Source organism: Piliocolobus tephrosceles, chromosome 1 (genome assembly GCF_002776525.5).
Source record: "Piliocolobus tephrosceles isolate RC106 chromosome 1, ASM277652v3, whole genome shotgun sequence".
NCBI classification, from domain to species: domain Eukaryota; kingdom Metazoa; phylum Chordata; class Mammalia; order Primates; family Cercopithecidae; genus Piliocolobus; species Piliocolobus tephrosceles.
The window spans coordinates 7,621,335-7,644,453 of NC_045434.1; the positions used below are offsets into that span (position 1 = coordinate 7,621,335).

At 37.2% G+C, this 23,119-nt stretch overlaps 1 protein-coding gene across 18 annotated transcripts in view; it reads left to right on the plus strand.

Moving 5' to 3' along the window:
* Positions 1 to 23,119, plus strand: part of RGS7 (regulator of G protein signaling 7) — a 581,407-nt gene that overhangs the window by 421,882 nt on the left and 136,406 nt on the right. For 15 of the 18 annotated variants that reach the window (XM_023216275.1, XM_023216276.1, XM_023216273.1 and 12 more), the window contains 2 exons: positions 5,540 to 5,646; positions 10,767 to 10,818. The exons of the other annotated variants lie outside the window; for them this stretch is intronic. In XM_023216275.1, coding sequence (XP_023072043.1) covers positions 5,540 to 5,646; positions 10,767 to 10,818 — 159 coding nt within the window. The remainder of the gene's footprint in view (positions 1 to 5,539; positions 5,647 to 10,766; positions 10,819 to 23,119) is intronic. 18 annotated transcript variants of the gene reach the window in all.

Below are 23,119 nucleotides of genomic sequence, written 5' to 3' on the forward strand. Positions count from 1 at the left end.
GAATCCTCTTCGCTCTCAGAGGATGCTGATAATACCATTCCTTTAGGGTTTGGGGTGAAATCATCCTATGATGGCATCAGGCTTAACACAGCTATTCTAGGCTGTTCACCTAATCAGAGGTGTTTGGAGATTGATTTTTGTTTCTCAGTTTGCTCATGGCTTGAATATCCAAACAGAAAAACAAACTGGAATTTTTTAGTAGGTTTATCGCTGAACTTTAGCTGTGTGGGTGAAGAGAATGACACATGTACGAGAAGATTAATTAGCGATTATTTTGCTGTGAAGCGTGATGCTGCTGAGCCATCTGGTGTGCCGTTACTGGGAGAGTGATCTTGATAGATTACTCATTAAACTCTTTCAACACTTTGTTCCAAGATTGTTGTGGATTCTTATTAGATTAAGATGGTGCTAAGATTTAGGAGCAGTGGGACCACAGGGAAGTGTGGCGCCATGTTTGTCTGTGACAGTCAACAAGTCTCTCTTGAGAATACTGCCCCAAGTCCACTCTGAGACCTCTTACTGGCATTTATCATGTCAATATCACTATTATCTTTTCTCACAACAAAATAGCTACAATAGCCCCACCTCAACAGCTTATCAGACACAATAATTAGTCTGGTGTTTTTCTGTGCATGTTAGGATTTTAATATTCTTGATGTGTCATTTACTCATAAATGTCCTTGTTCATTGATTCAGCAAATATTGATTCACTTGCTACTTTTGCCATGGATATGCTGAGTGCTAAACTTGTCATCCTAAATGAAGCAAAAATTCACCCCAACTTTCTGGTTTTTCATCTAGGCATTTATCCTACTCTGGAGCTGTATTCTCTGGAGATCCTGTAATGAACACAAAATATCTATTATTATTTCAGTACCTCTAGATGATTATTTGACCAAAAATCTTAGAATCATTTGTAAGCATTGTTAGAAGATCAATCCTCTTAACCATTAAGTCAGAAGGTTTGATTTCACCTTGACATATGAAATATGTGTGACTCATATAGAAATTAAATTTAGTTCTTACCTGTATCACCACCAGTATATTTCTACTAAATTCGTGACATGATGCAAAAGTATCAAAACAGATTTTCCTTAATCATGAAGTTATGGAACGTAAGTATCACTCAGAAGAGGAGTAAAATGAGAATGCATATCATCAAATCAAACCGAAATATTGTACCTCAAAAAAGGAAGGGGAATTTTACTAATTCATTCATTCTCATTTGCAAGCATGTATTAATGCCTCATTATGGTAGTATTACATGAAGAAGAACCTGTCAACATACACTTCGCACTCTAGAAGCATATAACTTGTAAATTAGTAGTTAACGAGATGCAGGAGCCAAGAATAGTCTTATGATCATTCACTTCTGTTTTTCTTTTTTGTAGCATCTCTATATTTACTTTCACTCTATTTTTCTAATCCTCATCAACACTTTAACACCCAGTTGCTTTTTGTTGTTTCTTGGCTTGGTTTTAGTCACACTCTTTCCTATGCTTAGAACTCAGAAGCTCCTCTTACTGTCTATCTTCCTGGGCATCTCAGTTTTCCCTTCTTGCATCTATACTCTGCAGATTTCCTTACGCGCTATAACTTAATTTCTCTTCTGGGAAGGTGTGCTAACACTCTCTTCCCAGACCACAGACTGCTGGGACTAAAATAATAAAGATGGCTATACGAAGACAGATGGGCCACCTGACTCTGAAGACCTGCAAAGGACGTTACATGTTGCTGCACCCCATATTACTTGACAGGTGTAAGGAAGTCAGAGATCACCTGCAACTACCCTAAGCTCTTCTGCGGATCTGGAGACCAAATGGACACCAGGCGGATTAATAGAGAAAAGCATACACATTTTATTAGTTTTACACGCACATGGGGATCTTCATAAGAGAGTGAAGTCTGAAGAAATGGCCAAAGCAAGACACTTCTATACTTTTTAGACAAAGAATAATAAATTTAAGAAAAAAATGACAGAACAAACAAAATCTGGCTGAAGGCAGTAAATTTTCTAGCAGAATCACTAGGGGATATATGGGGGGTATAAAACTAATGGAAAGTAAGGGTTACTTGATTAAGTTTCTTAATTTTAATTTTTTAAATTTTATTTTATTTTATTCTATTTTATTTTATTTTTTGAGACAGTGTTGGTCTGTTGCCCAGACTGGAGTGCAGTGGTGTGATCTCCACTAATTACAACCTCCGCCTCCCAAATTCAAGTGATTCTCATGCCTCAGCCTCCCAAGTAGCTGGGATTACAGACACCTGCCACCATGCCCAGCTAATTTTTTTATTTTTTTATTTTTTTTTAGTAGAGACAGGGTTCGCCAGGTTGGCCAGGGTGGTCTTGAACTCCTGGCCTCAAGTGATCCATCCACCTTGGCCTCCCAAAGTGCTAGGATTACAGGCATGAGCCATCGCACCCAGCCCGTTATTCAGGTTCATCGCAGCCCCCAACTCCCAGTCTCTGGTGATAAGAGCTATTTTCTTGCCCTGGCAAAGGGAAGATACCCCTCCCAGAGGAATCTTTATGGCTTGCTGCATATAGGAAGAGATAGGCCAGCTAGCCCTTTCTGAAACTACAATTTCTCCAGTGTTTTCAACTTGAAACAATCTGGGGTATTTTGGGATGGCATGTTCTTCATTCATCCGCAGGGGTACTTAGGGACTCAGAATTCAACCAGAACTATAAGCACCTGCTCATTTGTTATGGGCCAACTGTCCTTATAGATCCTCTTATCATTTTAATTTTACAGACAGTCAAAAAAAAAAAAAAAAGAATAAGGTGATGTTGATGAACATGGCTGTTTAGGACTGTCAGGTTCCCTCACTCAGCCTAGCTTTTTAAAACTTTTGTTACATATTTATAAGGGTACAGAGTAATATTTCAGTACATGAAATGTGCAATGATCGAATCAGAATAATTAACATATCTATCACTTCAAACATTTATTTTTTGTGTGTGTTGGAAATATTCACTCAACTTAGTGGAGGGCAAATGTATGGAAGTAGATTCTCTGAAAGTGGTTTGTAGAAAAATAAAAATTATTTTGTGTGTAAATAATGAAGCGCAGTAGCTACCATATACAGAGTATCTACCAGACTGGAAGCATGATTCCAATTTCATTACGAGTGGGCTTATGTCATTCTCACATCAATCCTGCCAGTTGGGTTTATGACCTTTATTAATAGATGGGGGAGGCACAGAGAATGAAAGTAACAGAAGACAGTGGGTGTCTCCAAAGTTCTTGTTCTTTCCACAATGACACCCTGGCACCAAAATTTTAACAAGGGTAGGTAGGCATGTTGCGATGAGCAATGCATACTTTGAGAAGGCCTTGACTTTGAACTGAAAGGATGTGGAAATGATGAAAATACACACACACACACACACACAAAATTGATGAAAAAATGCTCCTCTGTAGAGAAACAACATTCTATACAGAGAGACTTGATTGGGAGTTTGAAGATGATGGCTGGATCACTTAGTAACAGTCTTCCAAAGCCAGGGCAAAGAATGAAGAATAATTGGCACTTGTTTTTTATTGTCAGCAAGAACAATGCAGGGAGAGATCAGAGGTAGAAGTTATCAATTGAAATGTTTGCAAAATGCTAGATAACAATTTCAAGGGGCATCATAGTACCCCACAATAGATAAAAATTTAACAACAAGTTGTTTATTTATGTAGGTATGAGGGGTAGAAGGATGGGATTCTTATGCTTTGCTGTACCATAGCTAGCTGCTTAGTTACTCAGTTCTTACTGAGGTGTAAAAACTCCCCATGGTTGATGACTGGAGATATAGATAGATCCATGTCATCCTGAAACTGCTGTAAGAATCCTAGCTTCTTGACTAAGAAACAGAAGTAAATTTATAAATGAATTGTACATAAAGATACATAAACAGATAACTAAATCTAACTTCTTTGATATTTTCTAAATACAGTAGACCCTCTCTTTTATGACTTCCACATCTGTGGATTCTTGATCACCCGTGATCAAGAATCCACAGATGTGGGAGGGCAAACTGGAGAGCTTGAGCATCCTTGATGTTTGGTATCTGTGAAGGTCCCCAAACCAATCCCCTGAGGATACCAAGGGACAACTGTACATATATTTTTATGTTGGGGTAGAAAACTATTTTGCATAGTTTCATGTTTTCTAGCCTTTAAGTTAGAAAACTTTATGTCATCTCTGCACAAATGCAGTAGTAAATATTGACCAAATTTTATTAACCCTTTTGTTGGAAGAAATTGTTGGTGGCTATAGACAGTATGAGTATTATAGCCTTACTTTCAGACTAAATGTTTCCATTGTCCAATAAATCTCTTCCCACTCTATCCCACTCCATATTTAGAACACCGTATAGAATAGTAAAAGCTAGAACAGTCTTTGCAATCACCAGTCTGTAGATTCAATAGTGTAGTAGAGGTGGTCCTTGATGCCTTAATATTCCCTGTTAGCATCACAAAATAATGGTCCGTATCATTAGAAACATTACTGATGGTACTAGATAGCTATGATATGGAGAATGGAGGTGATGCAATTGAAAACTTTTAAAAGTTTAAAGTGATATATAAGTGACAAAATGCAACTGCCTGTGAGAGAATATTAACACAGGGCCAACACATGTCTATAAAATGAGGGAGACAGATTCTACAGATTCAGAAGAGCCTCCCCATTTTAACGTCTCTTAACTTTATCTTCTCATGGGCTGGTTGTCATGGGATGAGGTTGGTTTGGCACTTGCTACCATTAACTAGAACCATGTTAGTATCTTGCATGAAAGAGCTGAAAAAAGAAGTAAAAGCATGAAGTCAGGTTTTCAGAATGCCAAGAATGTGCTCTAAAGTGTTAGAAACAAGAACTCAGAGTCACAAGGAAAACAAGCACTCAAACAAAGGATTTCTCAGCAAGGCAAATTTACTTCTGCAGAAGGGTGCTGCTCGCACTTCTGGCCACTGCGAGAGCACACTGAACAAAGGAGGGAAGGGGTTTTTATCCCTAATGCTGTTAGTCCCTGCTCCTGTGTCCTGTCCCCATTGGCTGGAGTTGTACCGCACAATCTAAACTAACCCAATTGGCTACTGTTTAAAATTGAATATGGCTAATTATTCAATTAATGGGAATTCAATTAATGGGAAGGGAGAGGCTGTCCATTATGGTACAAGGCATGTTTGAGCATGTCAGGGCGCAGCAAAGTCAGAAAGCATAGTTTCAGCGGGAAGAGCTGTTTCAGTGGGAGGGGCAGTTTACAGAATGGGTAGCCAGGAGTAAAAGAGGGCTCTTTCCAAATAAGGAAGAGATGTGAGTTACAGACTGAGACTGGTAGGAGTAGTTGTTTACAGAGTAGATAGTTTAGGAGAAGGGACAAGGAAGTTGATCTCGACAGCAAAGAACAAGGAAGTCAGAAATTAAATCTTTGAAGAGGAACTTACTGTATCTGACAAAAGGAACCACACAGAAACGTTACATTCCTATAAATGAGTACATTTAAAAGGATTTTTTATGTTCTTTGTTTGTTTTCATAAAACAGTGGAGGCGCTCCATTTGGGAACGTTAATGGCTGCCCATGGCTACTTCTTTCCAATCTCAGATCATGTCCTCACACTCAAGGATGATGGCACCTTTTACCGGTTTCAAGTAAGTTTAATAGAAACGTTCTTTAACAGTAAACTAGAAGCCTGCATTTCGTTTGTTCATTAGGTTTCTTTTGAACAGAACTTTTAAAAACTATGACTTATTTTACTTTGACTTAGGCTAGTTAGAAACTGATTAACGTTAAACTAAAGACACAAAAAGCAATAAACACAGAGAAAGATAAAGTATGCTTAGTCAAGATGATGTGTGAAAGCTAAATTGTGTGATGACTGAAGTTCTATTTTATATGAAAAGTTTAAGGGAAATTCAGAAAGTGACTTAATGGCATTTGGGAAGACCAGAGAGTCTTCCTCTGTCTGACCCTTGCCTGTGATCCAGACCATCTTCAGCCCAAGTAAATGTTAATGGGACTGTCTGAAGCTCCAGATAGGATTCAGCTAATTATATAAACTCTTGGCATCCAGGCTCTTCTACAAGTCTGTGAAGATTGACACGATGATATAGTGTGTGTGTGCACTCAACTGCAACAGGGCACCTCAGATAACTTGCAAACTGATAAGAGTCATTCTAGGTCATTTGCAAATGACACAGATGCAATTATTCTTTCAGGCAATGACTGTGGACTCTAATTTCAGTCATTGTAAGTATACTTGACACTTGAGTTCACATTGATTTACCTAAAGTGTATTCTACATTTCAGTAGACATTATGGCTCATTAATAACTGACTAGCAGATTCTAGACTATAAAATTAAGGCACATAAAATGCCAGTTGTCAAACTCTAACCCATTTCCAACAGGTATTTGCTGGAGGGTTCTCCCCATGGTCCAACTTTCAGACTTTAGAGCCTTCTTCTCACTTGTTCTAAATATTATTAAATGCTCTATGTCTACATAAATGACTGAATAGTAATCGCAGTACCTAAAATTTGTTTGGGAAAACCGAGAACGAAGAGGAAATATGCTTTAAAAATCACTTTAATCATTTGCTTTAAAAAATCATTTTAAAGATTATTGTCCTCATAGAACAGTCTCACTGCTCCTTCCTTAGGACTCAGTTCTCCCAAGGCAAATAATCGTAGGACAGTTTTGCACTTAAGAGCTGGAAGGAAATACAGCTGCCTCCTGGAACTGTGATACTGACCTGTTATCAAGCACTTAGTTAAATTATTTAACTTGCAAAAGCTTTATATTGATGGAGCTTTATGCTTTATACAGCTAAACTTGCACTAATGGTAGCTTAAAATAGCATATTATTAAAGTAACTTGTAGTCCCAAAGTTAAATTTTTAACAACTAGGAATTATTGGTGATCAGCAAATAAATTGTTTATATGTGATAAATGCTTCCTGATTTTTAAAGAAATCTCTATTCCCAGAAAAAAGGTAGTAGGCAGACAAGGTTTACATGTCTTAGTCATGCTCATGGGTCTAAAATCTCACATGAGGCCACGCATAGTGGCTCATACCTGTAATCCCAGCACTTTGGGAAGCCAAGGCAGGCTGATCACTTGGGTTAGGAGCTCAAGACCAGCCTGGCCAACATGGTGAAACCCCATCTCTACTGAAAAAAGAAAAATCAGCTGGATTAGCTGGGTGTGGTGGCATGTACCTGTGCCTGTAATCCCAGCTACTCGGGAGGCTGAGGCAGGAGAATAGCCTGAACCTGGGAGGCAGAGGTTGCAGTGAGCCGATATTGTGCCACCACACTCCAGCCTGGGCGACAGAGTGAGACTCTGTCAAAAAAAAAAAAAAAAAAAGCCATGTAAAAGAAGGGATCACCATACACACAGGAGAAAAGGAGGGAATTTTTAAAAGGGCTTTAGAACAAAGCAAGGGAATGGGTACAAATGACATACTAATTACATAACTGCTAGGGATAGACAGAGAGTTGTCAAGTTCAGTGTGCTCAGATAGATAGGCAGATATAAAATAAACATTATCTATACATATACACATTAAAATGACATTAGTACTAAATATTAGATGTTACATATTTTAATGATGCATCCATATTTGAAATAGTGTCTAAATACAACACATTTGTAAGTCTAATAATATTAGAATTCTAAAACCAAGATTTTTAAAAAGCACCAGGAAAGTCAGAGGTAACTGGATTTCTACTATAATGTCTACCAAGTCATTAACCAGTCTGTATTGGAAGAGCTCTAATAATGGAACACACATTATTATTCAAGGTGTTCACTTCTATTTTTATGTTGGTTCCAAACAGTGAAAGTTCTTTATTATACTGAAGTGAAATTCAACTCCTTAGAAGGATATTTTAAAATCACAAATTCAAATAGAAAACTTGGGATACCGTGTTTACAAATTCTCCAGTGAATGACTGAGAGTCTGACCATCATTAAGAATCTAGGCCGGGCACAGTGACTCATACCTGTGATCCCAGCACTTTGGGAGGCCGAGGCAGGTGGATCATGAGGTCAAGAGATGGACACCATCCTGGCCAACATGGTGAAACCGTGTCTCTACTAAAAATTCAAAAATTAGCTGGGCGTGGTGGTGCATGCTTGTAATCCCAGCTACTTGGGAGGCTGAGGCAGGAGAATCACTTGAACCTGGGAGGCAGAGGTTGCAATAAGCCGAGATCACGCCACTGCACTGCAGCCTTGCAACAGAATGAGAGACTCTGTTTCAAAATTTAGAAAAAAAAAAAAAAAAAATTGAAGAGTCTTCAAAGCATTAGTTTGAGACAAACAGAAATATTGAATTCACTGGCATGACAGTTTGTATATTTGTCTCAAATTTGTAGTACATGTCTTCATCATGTAATTTTTTAAATTTACTGTAAGGTCACAATTGTCTAATATCCTCTCTTAGCTAATTGACATTGAGATCTGCTGTGATTCTTTAGCTCTCTTTTGTGACTTTCAATATATTAGTATATGCTCCAACAGTTACCGAACAACAGTTGAACAGTTTTGGATGAGTTTCATCCTAGCTAAGGAAGCCAATATTGAAAAATCAAGAAACTCATGCATTAAAATGTCCTAATGTATAGTAGAACTATAAAAGTATGTATTTAAATTCCAAAAAACTATGAGTTTGTTGTTCTCTTATATTTTACTACAAGTCAAAGCATTACTTCTTAGAAAAAATCTTCCAATATTAGTGAAGAACATTGGTTTAGTGGCATTTCCACATAATATCACAAGAAAAAATTGCTTTATGCTTTAATTTTACTGTCATTAAATTCTCACGAAAATAAATGTTGAAGAATGAAGAAAAGTATAAGAATGCAGTTGAGAATATTTTTCGTGCTTTTGTGGAAAAAAGGTGCTGGTCTGACTAGGATAGGTATTTTAAGTTTAGAGAAATAGATACGCCTGCACACACACCGATACATACACATGCATCCTCCCCAAAATATAGAAACAACCCAGGGAACTGCGCATTCCATGAGAAGCATCTCATAAAGTAACACCCTACATGAAAGCAAAGTTTTAACTACTTTGACCCCGATGGCTCCCCTAGAATCCTGATTCAATTTTATTTTTAAGAAATCAAATTCTCGAAGCTTCATCTCCCATGGAGTGAAGTGAGATTGGGGTGCTGAGGGTGACCCATATAAAGTCTTCCTCTTTTGCCTAGCGGTTCAATCTTTTCTTCTTTCTTCAAAATTCCTATGATGATTTTGTTCTCATGTTCACAAAACTACTATTAGTAGCCTTCTTTATTTTACTACTATGATTTCCAAGAAAGAACAGAGGGTAAGTCAAAATCCCTGGGTGATGGTGGTCGGGGGGCCTCTGAGCCAGTTTGGAAAGGCTTTTCTATAGAGATTCAAACAGTTCTTCCTATCTACCCATTTTCCCTCCTTAGAGTCTCTCTTCTAGAGGGGAAAATGATCAGATAATCAGAGATGACTCCAAATATTCTCATTGCACATGGCCAGTTAGTATAAATAGCTAACAGAGAGAATTAAGCCCACAGTTCTGATATTTGCCATCACTGTTACAGGGAGTCCTACAGGCCTCATCATTCCAGGGACTGGCGGTTGATAAGGAGGCAGGTGATCCTCAAGTTTCCTTGTGGTCAGGAGCCACGCATGTTCAACTAGCAGGGCTAGGAACGTCCTTTTGGAAAATATAAATGTTAATGATAATAATAAAGTTTTTCTCGGTCAGACATTTTCTTTGTAGTTTAGTCAATCAGTTTCTAGAATTCTACAGAATCCGGATTCTGCCTATTATAGATTATATCACTCAATTAAGACACTATTCCTTTAAAAAAAGATCTCTGATTTGTGTAGTTTAAAACTTTAGAGCAGTAGGTGTCTTTGTAAGGAAATGTTTTTATTTTTATTTCTGTTTTGTGGATTGTTTAATTTAAATTTTTTAATTTTAATTTTTGTGGGTACATAATAGGCGTATATATTTATGAAACACATGAGGTGTTTTAATACAAGAATGCAACATGAAGTCATCACATCATGGAGAATGGGATCTCCGTTTCCTCAAGCATTTATTGTTTGTGCTACAAACAATCCAGTTACACTCTTAGTTTCAAATGTATAATGAAGTTACTGTTGACTCGAGTCACCCTGTTGCACTACTAAATGGTAGAAATTAGTTACAAGAGGAATTTAGGAAATGTCTTTAAAAGTGAGAGTAAAAAGTTGCTTTAATCTCATTGGACAATGCTGAGAACCGCATTATATGACTAATGGAGCCAGACAAATCATTGTCAGATCTCAGAGAGAGTCTATCGGTTCGTTGAGCTTTTTGGAGCTATCAAAAGCAGTGTTGAGATACATGAGTCATAGAAAACAATGTTAGATTTAAATATATTTCATCCTGGGTCTTGCTGAACATAATACTCTTTCAGTCCTCTCTGTGGATGAGTACTTTTTGTTTGAATGATACAATCAGACCTTTTTGCCTTTATGTCAGTTGGTGCAAAATTACAGCAAAGGAATGACATGTTACATACCCGCTTGCTACACATATTTAGAAGCTGAGCAATTGGTCAGCAAAGTTAATGTAGACAAAGAGTTTACAATGTCTCTCTTGGAACATGTTCTGTATTATAAAATATATAGCAAACAAATAGAGAATTGTGGAAGATAAATGCAGTTCGCCAGCCAGAAACTCCACTAATTTTTTATTTGTCTAACCTGGGTTCCACTTCTTTTCATTCCACAGACGCCCTATTTTTGGCCATCAAATTGTTGGGAGCCGGAAAACACAGATTATGGTCAGTGCCATCTCTCATTATTTAATTATTGACAGCCTTATGTCCAGATGGATGTGTACTTGCATTTTATTGCTTTTTTCATTAAGAAAAGGAAATCACAATTCTCAGGATGGGGCCGATATTTTTAACGTCTAATTTATAAGCGACTTTGTTTGGAAAGTTACCAAACCTCGTGACAACTTTTTCTGTGGTATGGTGCCCTCTGCAACTATTACAGAAAGCCTTCTGATTAGGTTAAAGAGCTATAAAGAAGATTAAAGTGGTTATTGTTTTGTCAGAGCAACTTGACCTACTAGAAAGAATAAAAAAGAGGCCCACAGAACCAAAGTTCTAGTTCAGCTCTCCCACTTAGCTGTGTGATTTTTGGTAAGTCCCTTGACTTCCCGAGGGTCCGCTTTTCTCACTGTTCTATGAAGCATCCTATGATTTTTATAAGTGGAGGGTTGTGTTACACATGGAGAGGCCAATTACAAGCAAAAAAAAAAAAAAAAAAGGCTAAAAAAGGAAATTCAATGCTAATAAATCAAGTTCAGTGAACTTAGAACAAACTTGGTTCAACAACCATTATTTCAGTCAAGCTTCAAGGAGAAAAAGAGCCCCTAGTAAGTATTCATCTTCTTAGATCTTCCTGAACAGTAGTTTTCAAAGACAAGATTGCGTGGTTTTTAGATGTCACTTCTGCAAGTGTTTATTCAGTATTTTTCTTCCTATGCTAGGTGCAGTAGAAGATGCTAGGTTCGCAAAGGTGACTGAGTTCTTTGACACCATTGGGTAACTCACAGGCTAGATGGGAAAGTAGAATTATACAGGAGTTACTGTAGAGTGTCAAGTGACTAGGAGAGTGGTATATGCAAAATCATACGAATGTTTAAAAGAATGAGAAATTGACTTTCCCTAGGGTCTTCCAGAATGATTTGGCAAAAGAACTGGTAGCATTTGAGCTGGATTTTCAGAAGAGTGATTTTTCAGATGAGAAGGCAGAGCAAGTGTTTGAGGCAGAGGAGCTAGCATAATATACAAAGGCAGTGAGAAGCTTTGTGGCAGCTTGTCTTTCTTTGGTATTGCTCCTGGAGAGACAATTTTGTAAGAAGAAAAAAATATAAGAAAATTCATAGAAAATCAATAAAGCTCTCTCTCATGTGTGTCATTTCAGAAACTTGAATTTAGTAGATCATCCAAGAATGGTCAGGCTCCAGTCAAAAGAGTCGAAACTAACCTAACTCATGAACAAAAAAGTCTAAAAACCAGAATACCGAAAAATTAATACAGAGACAAAATTATTTCTTTCCAGTAGCGAGAATGCCAGTTTCTTCGTCCAGGGCACACATTCCTCAAAACTGAGGTCCTTGGAGAAAGAAGTTATTTTACAAAACAACTACTGATTTGTAGATCTGAGCTGGAGAACTTTGTGGAGCATTTTATTCAACCTAGGATAATGCCTGGAGATTGTCTCACCAAAGAATATAAAATTCTAGTGGAGGAACACTGGAACAGCTAAGAGGGAGCTCATAGAGGAAAAATCCAGGCACTGGAGGCAGACAGACCTGACCATAAATGCTGTCATAACCACATACCAACTGTGTGACTTTAGGCAAGGCATGCCACATCTCTGAGCCTCGGTTTGCTCACTTTTCAAACAGAAATCATAATGTTGACTTTCTAAAGTTGTTAAAATAATTCAAATTAATACACCTAAGGAAGCTAGTATTGGTCCTCTCACATACTCAATACATTGAAATCAGTGTTTTGTGCTTGTCATCATGATTGCCTGGCAGATATACTGCCTCTTTTCCCTGTTGAAAAGCAAATTCCCATCCGGGCACAGTGGTTCACGCCTATAATCCCAGCACTTTGGGAGGCTGAGGTGGGCGGATCACCTGAGGTCAAGAGTTCGAGACCAGCCTGGCCAACATGACAAAACCCCATCTCTACTAAAAATACAAAAATTAGCCAGGGTGTGGTAGGGCGCACCTGTAATCCCAGCTTACCTGGGGGACTGAGACAGGAGAATCACTTGAACCTGGGAAATGGAGGTTGCAGTCAGCCAAGATCGTGCCACTGTACTCTAGCCTGGGTGACAGAGTGAGACTCCATCTAAAAAAAAAAGAAAAGAAAAGAAAAGAAAATTTAAAAAGAAAAAAAAATTCCCATTTTCAGTGTTTCTTTCTGCCCATCTGTTGTGTCTTTCATATAAATATGTTAGAGTGCTCACATTTAAAGCTCATGTTTTATCATTTTATAGTAGGATGATGTTTCAGTGGTGAGCCTGAGGAAATGTCATGGCCTACACAGCAAATCATTTACAGAACATCTCTTAAAGTAGATCGTCCCAAAATACTGAATGTTATAAGTTTCACATCGTTTCATGAAAGGGACATACATGCAAAGTGTCCACCAAACGCAGAAGGAGCTAAGAAACCAAGGAACAGAGCAGAAAAATCCAGTTTGTTGACAAAAGGTGCTTTATTGGGGAACTTACAGACAGAAGCATGGTCTTGAGTGACCACAAGAAAAGTAGGCCTTCGCACTGCAGCCTTCCAGATCCAGAGTTTCTATATCCTGGGGGAAAAGTGTATTTGCTCTGGAAGGAATGAGTGGGTGGCTGAAAGAATGCTATGGGTGTCACAGCTATGGGTGATGTATGCAACAAGATCAAAGGTGGTTGTGGAGGAAAGGGGAAATTCAGAGTAAATAAGTGTTTCTACATAGAGAGTAAATCATCAACTAGACATCTTGGAGGCATTCCCAGACTCAGGGTTAGTCAGGAGTCAACATGGCGGACTAGCATCTAAGATGGAATCACTCTTGTTCCCACACACGTTACCACCCATCGGTGTCCATTTCCAAGGGGATCATGTCCTACACTTTCTCCCCAAACCTGGAATACTTGCTACTTACAGTAACTAACTTATTCTTTAATCATTATGTGTGGGTTTTGTTTCCTCTGAAGAAACATTAGAGGTTGTGCTTAGCTTGCCTGAATTATATACAAGTAAAGAATAATGTAATTATTCCATTAAGATGATATGGGAAAAAAATGAGAGGAAGATAATAACAATGATCTCAGACACCATACATGTCTGTACCTGCAGGCAATGATGCTCCATTTTCTGTGATTTTTCTTTTTAATGAAAATAAGTTACAGCAGCAATATGAATTATCCAACTTTGAATTTCCTACTGGCATTTGTTTAAAACATACTTTTATAAAACCTCACCCCTGTCTTTTAAAGAGGATATTGATGGTGTGATGTACTTGGGCTGTGAGGTCCAAAGTATAGTAACTACTTAGGCTGTCTTTTCTAAGACAACTTTAGGGCACAGGGACTCTATTGCATAAAGCAGGCTACAGAAGAGTTTATTGGCTGGGTGCGGTGACTCACGCCTGTAATCCCAGCACTTTGGGAACCCGAGGCGGGCGGATCACAAGGTCAAGAGAGCAATACCATTCTGGCCAACATGGTGAAACCCTGTCTCTACTAACAATACAAAAATTAGCTGGGCATGGTGGCGGGTGCCTGTAGTCCCAGCTACTCCGGAGGCTGAGGCAGGAGAATCACTTGAACCTGGGAGACAAAGGTTGCAGTGAGCCGAGATTGCACCACTGCACTCCAGCCTGGTGACAGAGCGAGACTCCATTTCAAAAAAAAAAAAAAAAAAAAAAAAGTTTATTTCACTTTATTAGCATCCTGATCTGTTTCCATCCCCAGTTTGAACTTACCAAGTAGGTTATGCTGAACATAAGCCTCTATAGATCAGTTGATATGAAAAACTGCTTTTTCATAGTTATCTTGGTTTTATAGAAAAATGGAATGTTTTGATTCTGTTCAATAACTAAGACAAACCAATACAGACTAAAAGGTCTGTATCTTTATAAACTCCATTCTTTGAAAATCAAGTTAGATAAGATTTCTGATGCTTTGTGTACAAGTACAAAAAGCATTCTAATTCAAGCCAGTTAAAGTGGAGTCAGAAATGGGCTTCCCCAGATGTATTTGCATCATCAAGAGAGATCTGGCACTAAGGACTTTCAGTGTGGGCTGGAGGCAAAGGCACAGGAAAGCTCAAGAGAGCTTTGGTAAGAAGTAGAGACGGCGTCAGTTGTAGCAAACTGAAACAGAAGGCGAGGCAGGGTTTTTACTGGTACCTCTGGGCACACACATTGCACACAAAGGGTCCTAGAAACGACTATTTTAGTACACATTAAAAAGCCATTGTAGTATGCATTACAAAAACAGACACATAAGCCAGTGAAACAGAATTGAGAGCCCAAAAATAAAGCTGCACATCTATAACCATATGATCTTTAGCAAAGTCAACAAAAATAAGCAATGGAGAAAGGATTCCTTATTCAATAATGATTCTGGGATAACTGGCTAGCCACATTCAGAAGAATGAAGCTGGACCCCTACCTTATGCCAATACAAAAATTAAAATGGATTAAAGATTAATATAAGACCTCAAAATATAAAAATCCTAGAAGAAAACCTAGGATATATCATTCTGGACAATGGCCTTGGCAAATAATTCATCACTAAGTCCTCAAAAGCAATTGCAACAGAAACCAAACTTGACAAGCGGGACCTAAACTAAATTAAACTAATGAATTAAACTAAAGAGCTTCTGCACAGCAAAAGAAACTATCCACAGAATTAACAGATAACCTAGAGGATAGGAGAAAATATTTGCAAACTCTGCATCTGTCAAAGGTCTAATAAAAAAATCTATGAGGAACTTAATGCAACAAGCAAGAAACAACCGCATTAAAAAGTGCGCAAAGGACATGGACAGACGCTTCTCAAAAGAAGACATACAAGCAGCCAGCAAACATACAAGAAAATGCTCAACATTTCTGATCATCAGAGAACTGTAAATCAAAACCACAATGATATACCATCTCACACCGGTCAAAATGGCTATTACTAAAAAGTCAATAAATAACAAATGCTGGCAAGGCTATGGAGAAAACGGAATGTTTATACTCTGTTGGTGGGAATGTAAATTAGTTCAGTCATTGGGGAAGGTTGTCTGGAGATTTCTCAAAGAACTAAAAATAGAGCTACCATTCATCCCAGCAATCCCATTACCAGCTATATATTCAAAGGAAAACACATCATTCTACCAAAAAGACATGTGCACTTGTATGTTCATCACAGCACTATTCACAACAGCAAAGACATGAAATCAACCTAGGTGCACATCAATGGCATATTGAATAAAGAAAATTTGGCATTTAATTTACACAGTGGCATTTAATTTACCATGGAATACTATACAGCCATGAAAAAGAATGAAATTATGTCCTTTGCAGCAACATAGATACAGCCGGAGACCATTATCCAAAGCAAATTAGCACAAGAAAAGAAAACCAAATACCACATGTTCTCACTTATAAGAGGGAGCTAAACATTAGGGAGATGTAGACATAAGGATGAGAGCAGTAGACAATGGGGGGTTCTGTAGAGAGGAATGATGGAGAGGTACAAAGGCTGAAAAAGTACCTACTGGAGACTTTGCTCACTACGTGGTGTTGGGATCAGTCATACCCCAAAGCTCAGCATCATGCAATATACCCATGTAACAAACCTGCATATGTACCCCCTGAATCTAAACTAAATATTAAAAGTATTATTTTAAAAAGAGAAATGAGAACAAATGGAACAATGTGTTTAGGCTGGCTCCTTTCAAGGGTTGAATCTCTGATGTCCAAATAGGATTTTAACTCCAAGAAATTGAAATGCCCAATAAAGACAGGAGCCTCCCCTGTACTTACTTGTATGACTCCTCTCACCCATCACACCCAATTCCTAGTTCATTTGATATTTTGTCCACTTGAACTTTTTGCATTGATTTTTCTTTTTTCAAATATTGCACTAAAATATTATTTATTTTGATTTTTATTTTTTCAAATATTGCATTAAGGTATTATTTATTTTGATTACCGAGTTTTTTGACACTCCCATAGATTTTGCACCTGAGGTGACTGCATCACTCACGCCATCCTAGTGGTAAGACAATTAATATTACATTTCGTTCTTGGGCTATCTCAAAAGACCTTAATGACAATGTAGATTTTGTCAAGATCATGGTAACCACATTAATTTTTGAAGTGAATTAAATTTTGAATTTGAAGGACAAGGAATATTTAGCCAGAAAAAAAACATGTATTTAGTATGGAAGGGAGAGATGTGTGTGGGAGAGATACAGACTTTTCTGGTATGTATGGCAAAACCAACATACGACAGTTGCAGAAGGAAAAGTTTGTTCCCCACATAAGAACCTCCAATGTAAACAATTAAAGTCATTCAAAACATCGCATTATCTTGTAGGGTGATGATTTATGCCTCAGTAAATATTCAACCGAAGGCCTGTCTTTTCTCTAGTATGTTGTGAAGGGTTTCAGACCCATGGCGAGAGATCGTACTTAGTGCCCCTAAACAACTAGACAAGATGAAGTTCTACTTGCCAAAACCATACTAAAGTAATAATAAAAGGATATTGAGAACGAATATATCTTTCATACATGATAATAAGAGGCCAGCAAAAAGAAAGTATTCTAGTTGGCTAACCACAGCAATTGTAGGCTGACATAAAATAATTATAGCTGCTTTGGGATAAATAGTACTTTTTCCTTCAGGGACAGATTTTAAGTTGGTCAGTTACCATTGGTAGAAATCTTGCCATATCCAAAGTTTTGCTTTGGGGAAGAGATGACAAGGAACTTATGACCAGCTAAAGAGATCAAATACATTGTGAACTAATTTAAAAGAATTTTGAAATAAACACATAAAACAAACAAAATTATTAGCCTATATGACTTTAGAACTGTGTCTTGAATCTTGAATAGCTGATAAAATAACAGTGCCTTAAATATCTGCATGCTCCGTTAATAACTCCATTATCTATGATATTAGAAAACTGAGAATTTAAGATATTGGGAAAAATGAAAGAACTTCATTTTTCTAAAAGTAGACATTATATTTTTCTTTAAAACATTGCAGTGCTTTCAAATATATCCATTCTATCAACACAAGTTGTGTGTGTGTGTGTTTTTTCATCTGGATTCCCTTTGGCATTTAATTTAGACAGTTACATGTTTTATAAGAGCTTTAAGAGGGCCTCTACAGTTCTATTTTATTGTCCTCTGAAGAACTTTCCAAGCCTTTGTCATTCACTTTTAATGAATCCATCCCTGCATGCCTGTTTTTGAAGCCAGGTGTTAGTGACTCATAAAATCATGTTCTAGGGAACCGAGTTTTAAAAGTTAACAGATTTCATGTGTTTTAGAGAAGCTCAAGGTTTACAGAAAATTAAACAAAGTATGCAGAGAGTTCTAATAAAATGCCTCAATACCACCTATAATGAAAAACTTACCATAATATGGTACATTTGTTACAATTAATGAGCCAAGATTAATACATAATTGTTAACAAAACTCCATAGTTTATATTAGGGTTAATGCTTTGTGTTATACATTCTGTGGGTGTTCAGAAATGTATAACATTTTTCCACCATTTAGTTTTACTGCCCTAAAAATTCTTTGTGTTCTGCCTATTTATCCATATCCCTACCCTAACCCCTGGCAACCACTTATCTTTTTACCATCTCCATAGTTTTACCTTTTACAGAATGTCATAGGGTTGGAGTTACACAGTGTAGAGCCTTTTGTTCTTTCACTTAACAAGATTCGTTATAGTTTCTCCATGTCTTTGCATGGCAGGATATTTCATTGCTTTTTATCACTGAATATTCCATTGTATGAATATACCACAGTTTATCCAGTCACCCATTGAAGAACATCTTAATTGATTCCACATGTGGCAATTACAAATGGAGCTGCTATAAACCTTCATGTACAGATTTTTTTTGAAGACATAAGTTTCCAATTCATTTGAGCAAATACCTAGGAAAGTGGATCATATGGTAAGAGACTATTTAGCTTTGTGAGAAACTTCCAGTCTTCCAAAGTGGCTACACTATTTTGCATTCCCACCAGCAATGAATGCAAGTTCCTGTTGCTCCACATCCTCACCAGCATTTAATGTTTTCAATGTTTTGGATTTTAGCCATTTAATAGATATGGTATCTCATTGTTATTTAAATTTACAATTCTCTAATAACATATGATATTGAGCACCTTTTCACATGCATATTTGCCAAGTGTATATCTTCTTCATTGAGATTTCTGTTCAGATATTATATTTTGCCCATTTTTTAATTGGGTTGTTGTTTTCTTATTGTTGAATTCTAATAGTTCCTTGTATATTGTGGATACCAGTGCTTTATCAGATATGTTTTGCAAAAATTTTGCCCCAGTCTGTAGTTTGTCTTTCATTGTCTTAATGGTATATATAAAAGAATCGAAATTTTAAATTTTAATAAAATCCAACTTATAATTTTTTCTCATAAATTGTGCTTTTGATGTTGTGTCTAAAAAGTCATTGCCAAACTCAAGGTCACCTAGATTTTCTCCTATGTTATACTCTAAAGGTTTTATAGTTTCACATTTTATTTTTAGGTCTATAATCTATAAGTTAATTTTTGTGAAATTTGTAAAATCTGTAGTCTATCTTCATTTTTTTGCATGTAGAGGTCTAGTTGTTCCAGCACCATTTTCTGAAATGGATCTTCTCTCCATTCGATTACCTTTTCTACCTTGTCCAAGTCTCTTCCTGAAATCTCTATTCTACTTCCTTGATTAATTTTTTCTATTCTTTTGCCAATACCACACCACCTCAATTATTATAGATTTATAGTAAGTTTTGAAGTTTGATAGTGTCAACTCTCTGTCATTGTATTTCTTTGGTATTGTGTTGTCTAATTTGGGTCTTTTGCTTTCCACTTAAAAGACCAATACCACACCACCTCGGTTATTACAGATTTATAGTAAGTTTTGAAGTTTGATGGTGTCAACTCTCTGTCATTGTATTTTTTCAGTATTGTGTAGTCTAATTTGGGTCTTTTGCTTTCCACTTAAACTTTGGAATCAGTTTGCCAATATCCTCAAAATATGCTAGGATTTATATTGAGATTGCATTGAATTCACAGGTCAAGTTGGAAAGAACTCACATATTTACAATATTGGGTCTTCTTATCCACATATTTGGTGTATCTTTCCATTGATTTTGATCTTTGATTTCTTTTAAAAGAATTTTGTGCTCTTATTAATATATATCTTCTACATACTTTGCTAGGTGTATGCCTAAGTTTTGCTGCTTATGTAAATAGTATTGTGTTTTGAAATTCATACTTCAATTTTTCATTGCTGGTAAATAGGAAAACCGCTTTTTTTGTATTCTGCAACTTCGCTATGATCACTTAGTTTTAAGAGTTTTTTTGTTGTTGTTTCTTTGGGATCTTCTACATAGATAAACATGTCTTCCTGAACAAAGATTTATTTCATCCTTTTCAAACTGTATACCTTTTATTTCTTTTTCTTGTCTTATTTTACTAGCAAATAGGAGTAGTGAGAGGGGACATTCTTGCATTTTTCCAGATTTTAGTGGGAAAGCATCTAGTTTCTTTTTTTTTCAAGAGAATTAAATCGTTTATTGATTACACATGATAATGGATGATACACAAGCTTCATTCCCATCTGTAATTTTATCTGATACCATTTTTCTATTTAGTATATTGTATAAGATGTGCCAACACTCATTTTTATAACCAATAATTTTATGATTTTGCTTTGGTAATCCTTTTTACTGGTGAACTTCATTCAGGTCACAACAGTAACTATCAGTTCAATTATACCAAGGTTTCTGAAGACAATGGCTTCTCCACCCCAGCAGGTTGTATATAAATTCCAAACAGGACCTGGCATCACCCTGAAGGAATTCTAACTTCACACTGTTGGGGGAAATTTACCAAGATGGCTTCAGAGCAGACTAACTTTACACAGCACATTATTTTAAAAAAAGACATTTATTCAGCATCACAATCAGACTATTACATTTAGCAATCAACAGCGTGGGTGCAAAAAAAAAATCTACATTAAAACGTTTTGTTGAAATGCTTTACACTTTCCACAGAACAGAAACTAAAGTAACCTATTATACAATTAGTCACAAATACAGTCCTCGAGTTTTTTGCCCATACACATGAGTATTTGTCTAAAACATGTCTTCTGTGTAGCAGCTAGGTGCTGCCACCACTGTGCTTGGCCGAGTTCACAAATCTTTGGTAACCTGTAGCTTCCCTGTCACTTCTCTGGCTCTCCTCTTCTGCTAAGCTTTGTTTCCTAATTAAAATATTCTGCCACTGCTGTAACTACTGCTGTTACTGGAACCGCCATAGCCACCTTGGTTTTGTGGTTTGGCAAAGTATTGGCCTCCATCACCCCAGAGGCCAGAGCTTCTACCTCCAAAGTTTCCTCCCTTCATGGATCCAAAATGTGAAGACTGATTGTTGTAATTGCCAAAATCATTGTAGCTTCCACCACCTCCAAAATTGCTTCCATCATTACCAAATCCATTATAGCCATCCCCACTGCCACCATATCCACCACCACCACGGCTGCCACCAAAGTCACCACGACCACTGACATTTCCCCCACGACCACTGACGTTTCCCCCACAACCAAAGATGTCATTCCCACCGAAACCACCTCCACGATCACCACCGGAGTTTCCAGAACCACTTCAACCTCTTTGGCTGGATGAAGCACTAGCTATCTCTTGCTTTGACGCAACTTTTCCTAACTTCACAGTTGTGACCATTCACAGTATGGTATTTCTGAATGACGGTCTTATCCACAGAGTCGTGGTCATCAAAGGTTACAAAGGCAAAAGTCCTTTTTCTGCCACTGCCTTGGTCAGTCATGATTTCAGTCCCTTCAATTTTTCCATCCTGTTCAAAATAATCTCTTAGATGATGTTCTTCTGTGCCTTCTTTAATGCCACCAACAAATATATTTTTCACAGTTAAGTGGGCACCTGGTCTTTGAGAATCTTCTCTTGAGACGGCTCTCTTTGGTTCCACAACTCTCCCATCCACCTTGTGTGGCCTTCCATTCATGGCCGCATCCCCATTCTCCACGGTGGCCTATGTGACAAACCCAAAGCCCATGGAGCACTTGGTGTTTGAATCTCTCATTACCACACAGTCCATGAGCATTCCCCATTGCTCAAAATGGCTCCTCAGTCTCTCATCGGTTGTTTCAAAGCTCAGCCCTCCAAGGAAGAGCTTCCTCAGCTGTTCGGGCTCTTTAGGAGACTCTGACTTAGGCATGAGGGCAGAGAGAAGAGAGACTTTTGATTTTGTACTATTTTAGCTGTAGGTTTTTTTGTAGGCTTTTTTTTTTATCATCAAGTTGGGAACATTCACCTATATCTCTAGTTTACTAAGGGTCTTTATCGTGACTCGGTGCTAGATTTTGTCAAATGATTTCTCTGCATGTGTTGATATGATTGCATGAGTTTTCTTTAGCCTGTTGACGTGATGGGTTACATTAATTGATGTACAAATTGTCAACCATCCTGCATACATGGAAAAAATATCACCTGGTCATGATGTAAAATATTTTATACATTGTTGGATATAATATGCCAATATTTTGTTGGTGGTTTTGCATCTATGTTTATGAGGGGTATTGGTCTGTAGTCTTCCTTTTTGGTAATGTCTTTTTATGGTTTTGGTATTAGAGTAATGCTGGCCTTGTAAAATTAGTTAGAAAATATTCCTCTGCTTCTATTTTCTGGAAGAGGTTGTACGGAGTATTGTTTCTTCCTCAAATGTTTGGTAGAATTCCCCAGTGAAGTTATCTGGGCTCGGTGGCTTTTTGTTTAGGTAAGTTGTTATTGTTGATTCAATTTCTTCAGTAAGTACAAGCCTATTTAGATCATCTGTTTCTCCTAGTGTGCATGTTGGTAGATTGTATCTTTCAAAAACTTGGTTCATTTTACCTAAGTTATCAAATTTGTGGGGTAGAGTTGTTCATAATATTCTTTTAGTATTTTTAGGATAAAGAACATCAGTAGTGATGGCCTCCTTTTCAGTTATTGTACTAGCAGTTGGTGTCTTCTTTTTTTTTTTTTTCTTAATTAGCCTGGCTAGAGCCTCATCAATATTAACTATTTTAAGCAACCAGATTTTGGTTTCATTTAATTTCTCTATTGATTTTCAATTTTATTGATTTCTGCTCTGATTTTTATTATTTGTTTTCTTCTATTTGGTTTAGATTTAATTTGCTTTTGTTCTTCTAGTTTTCTGATATTGGAATTTAGATTATTGATTTTAGATCTTTCTTTATTCTAATGTATACATTCAATTTCCCTCAAGACGCTGCTTTCACTACATCCTGT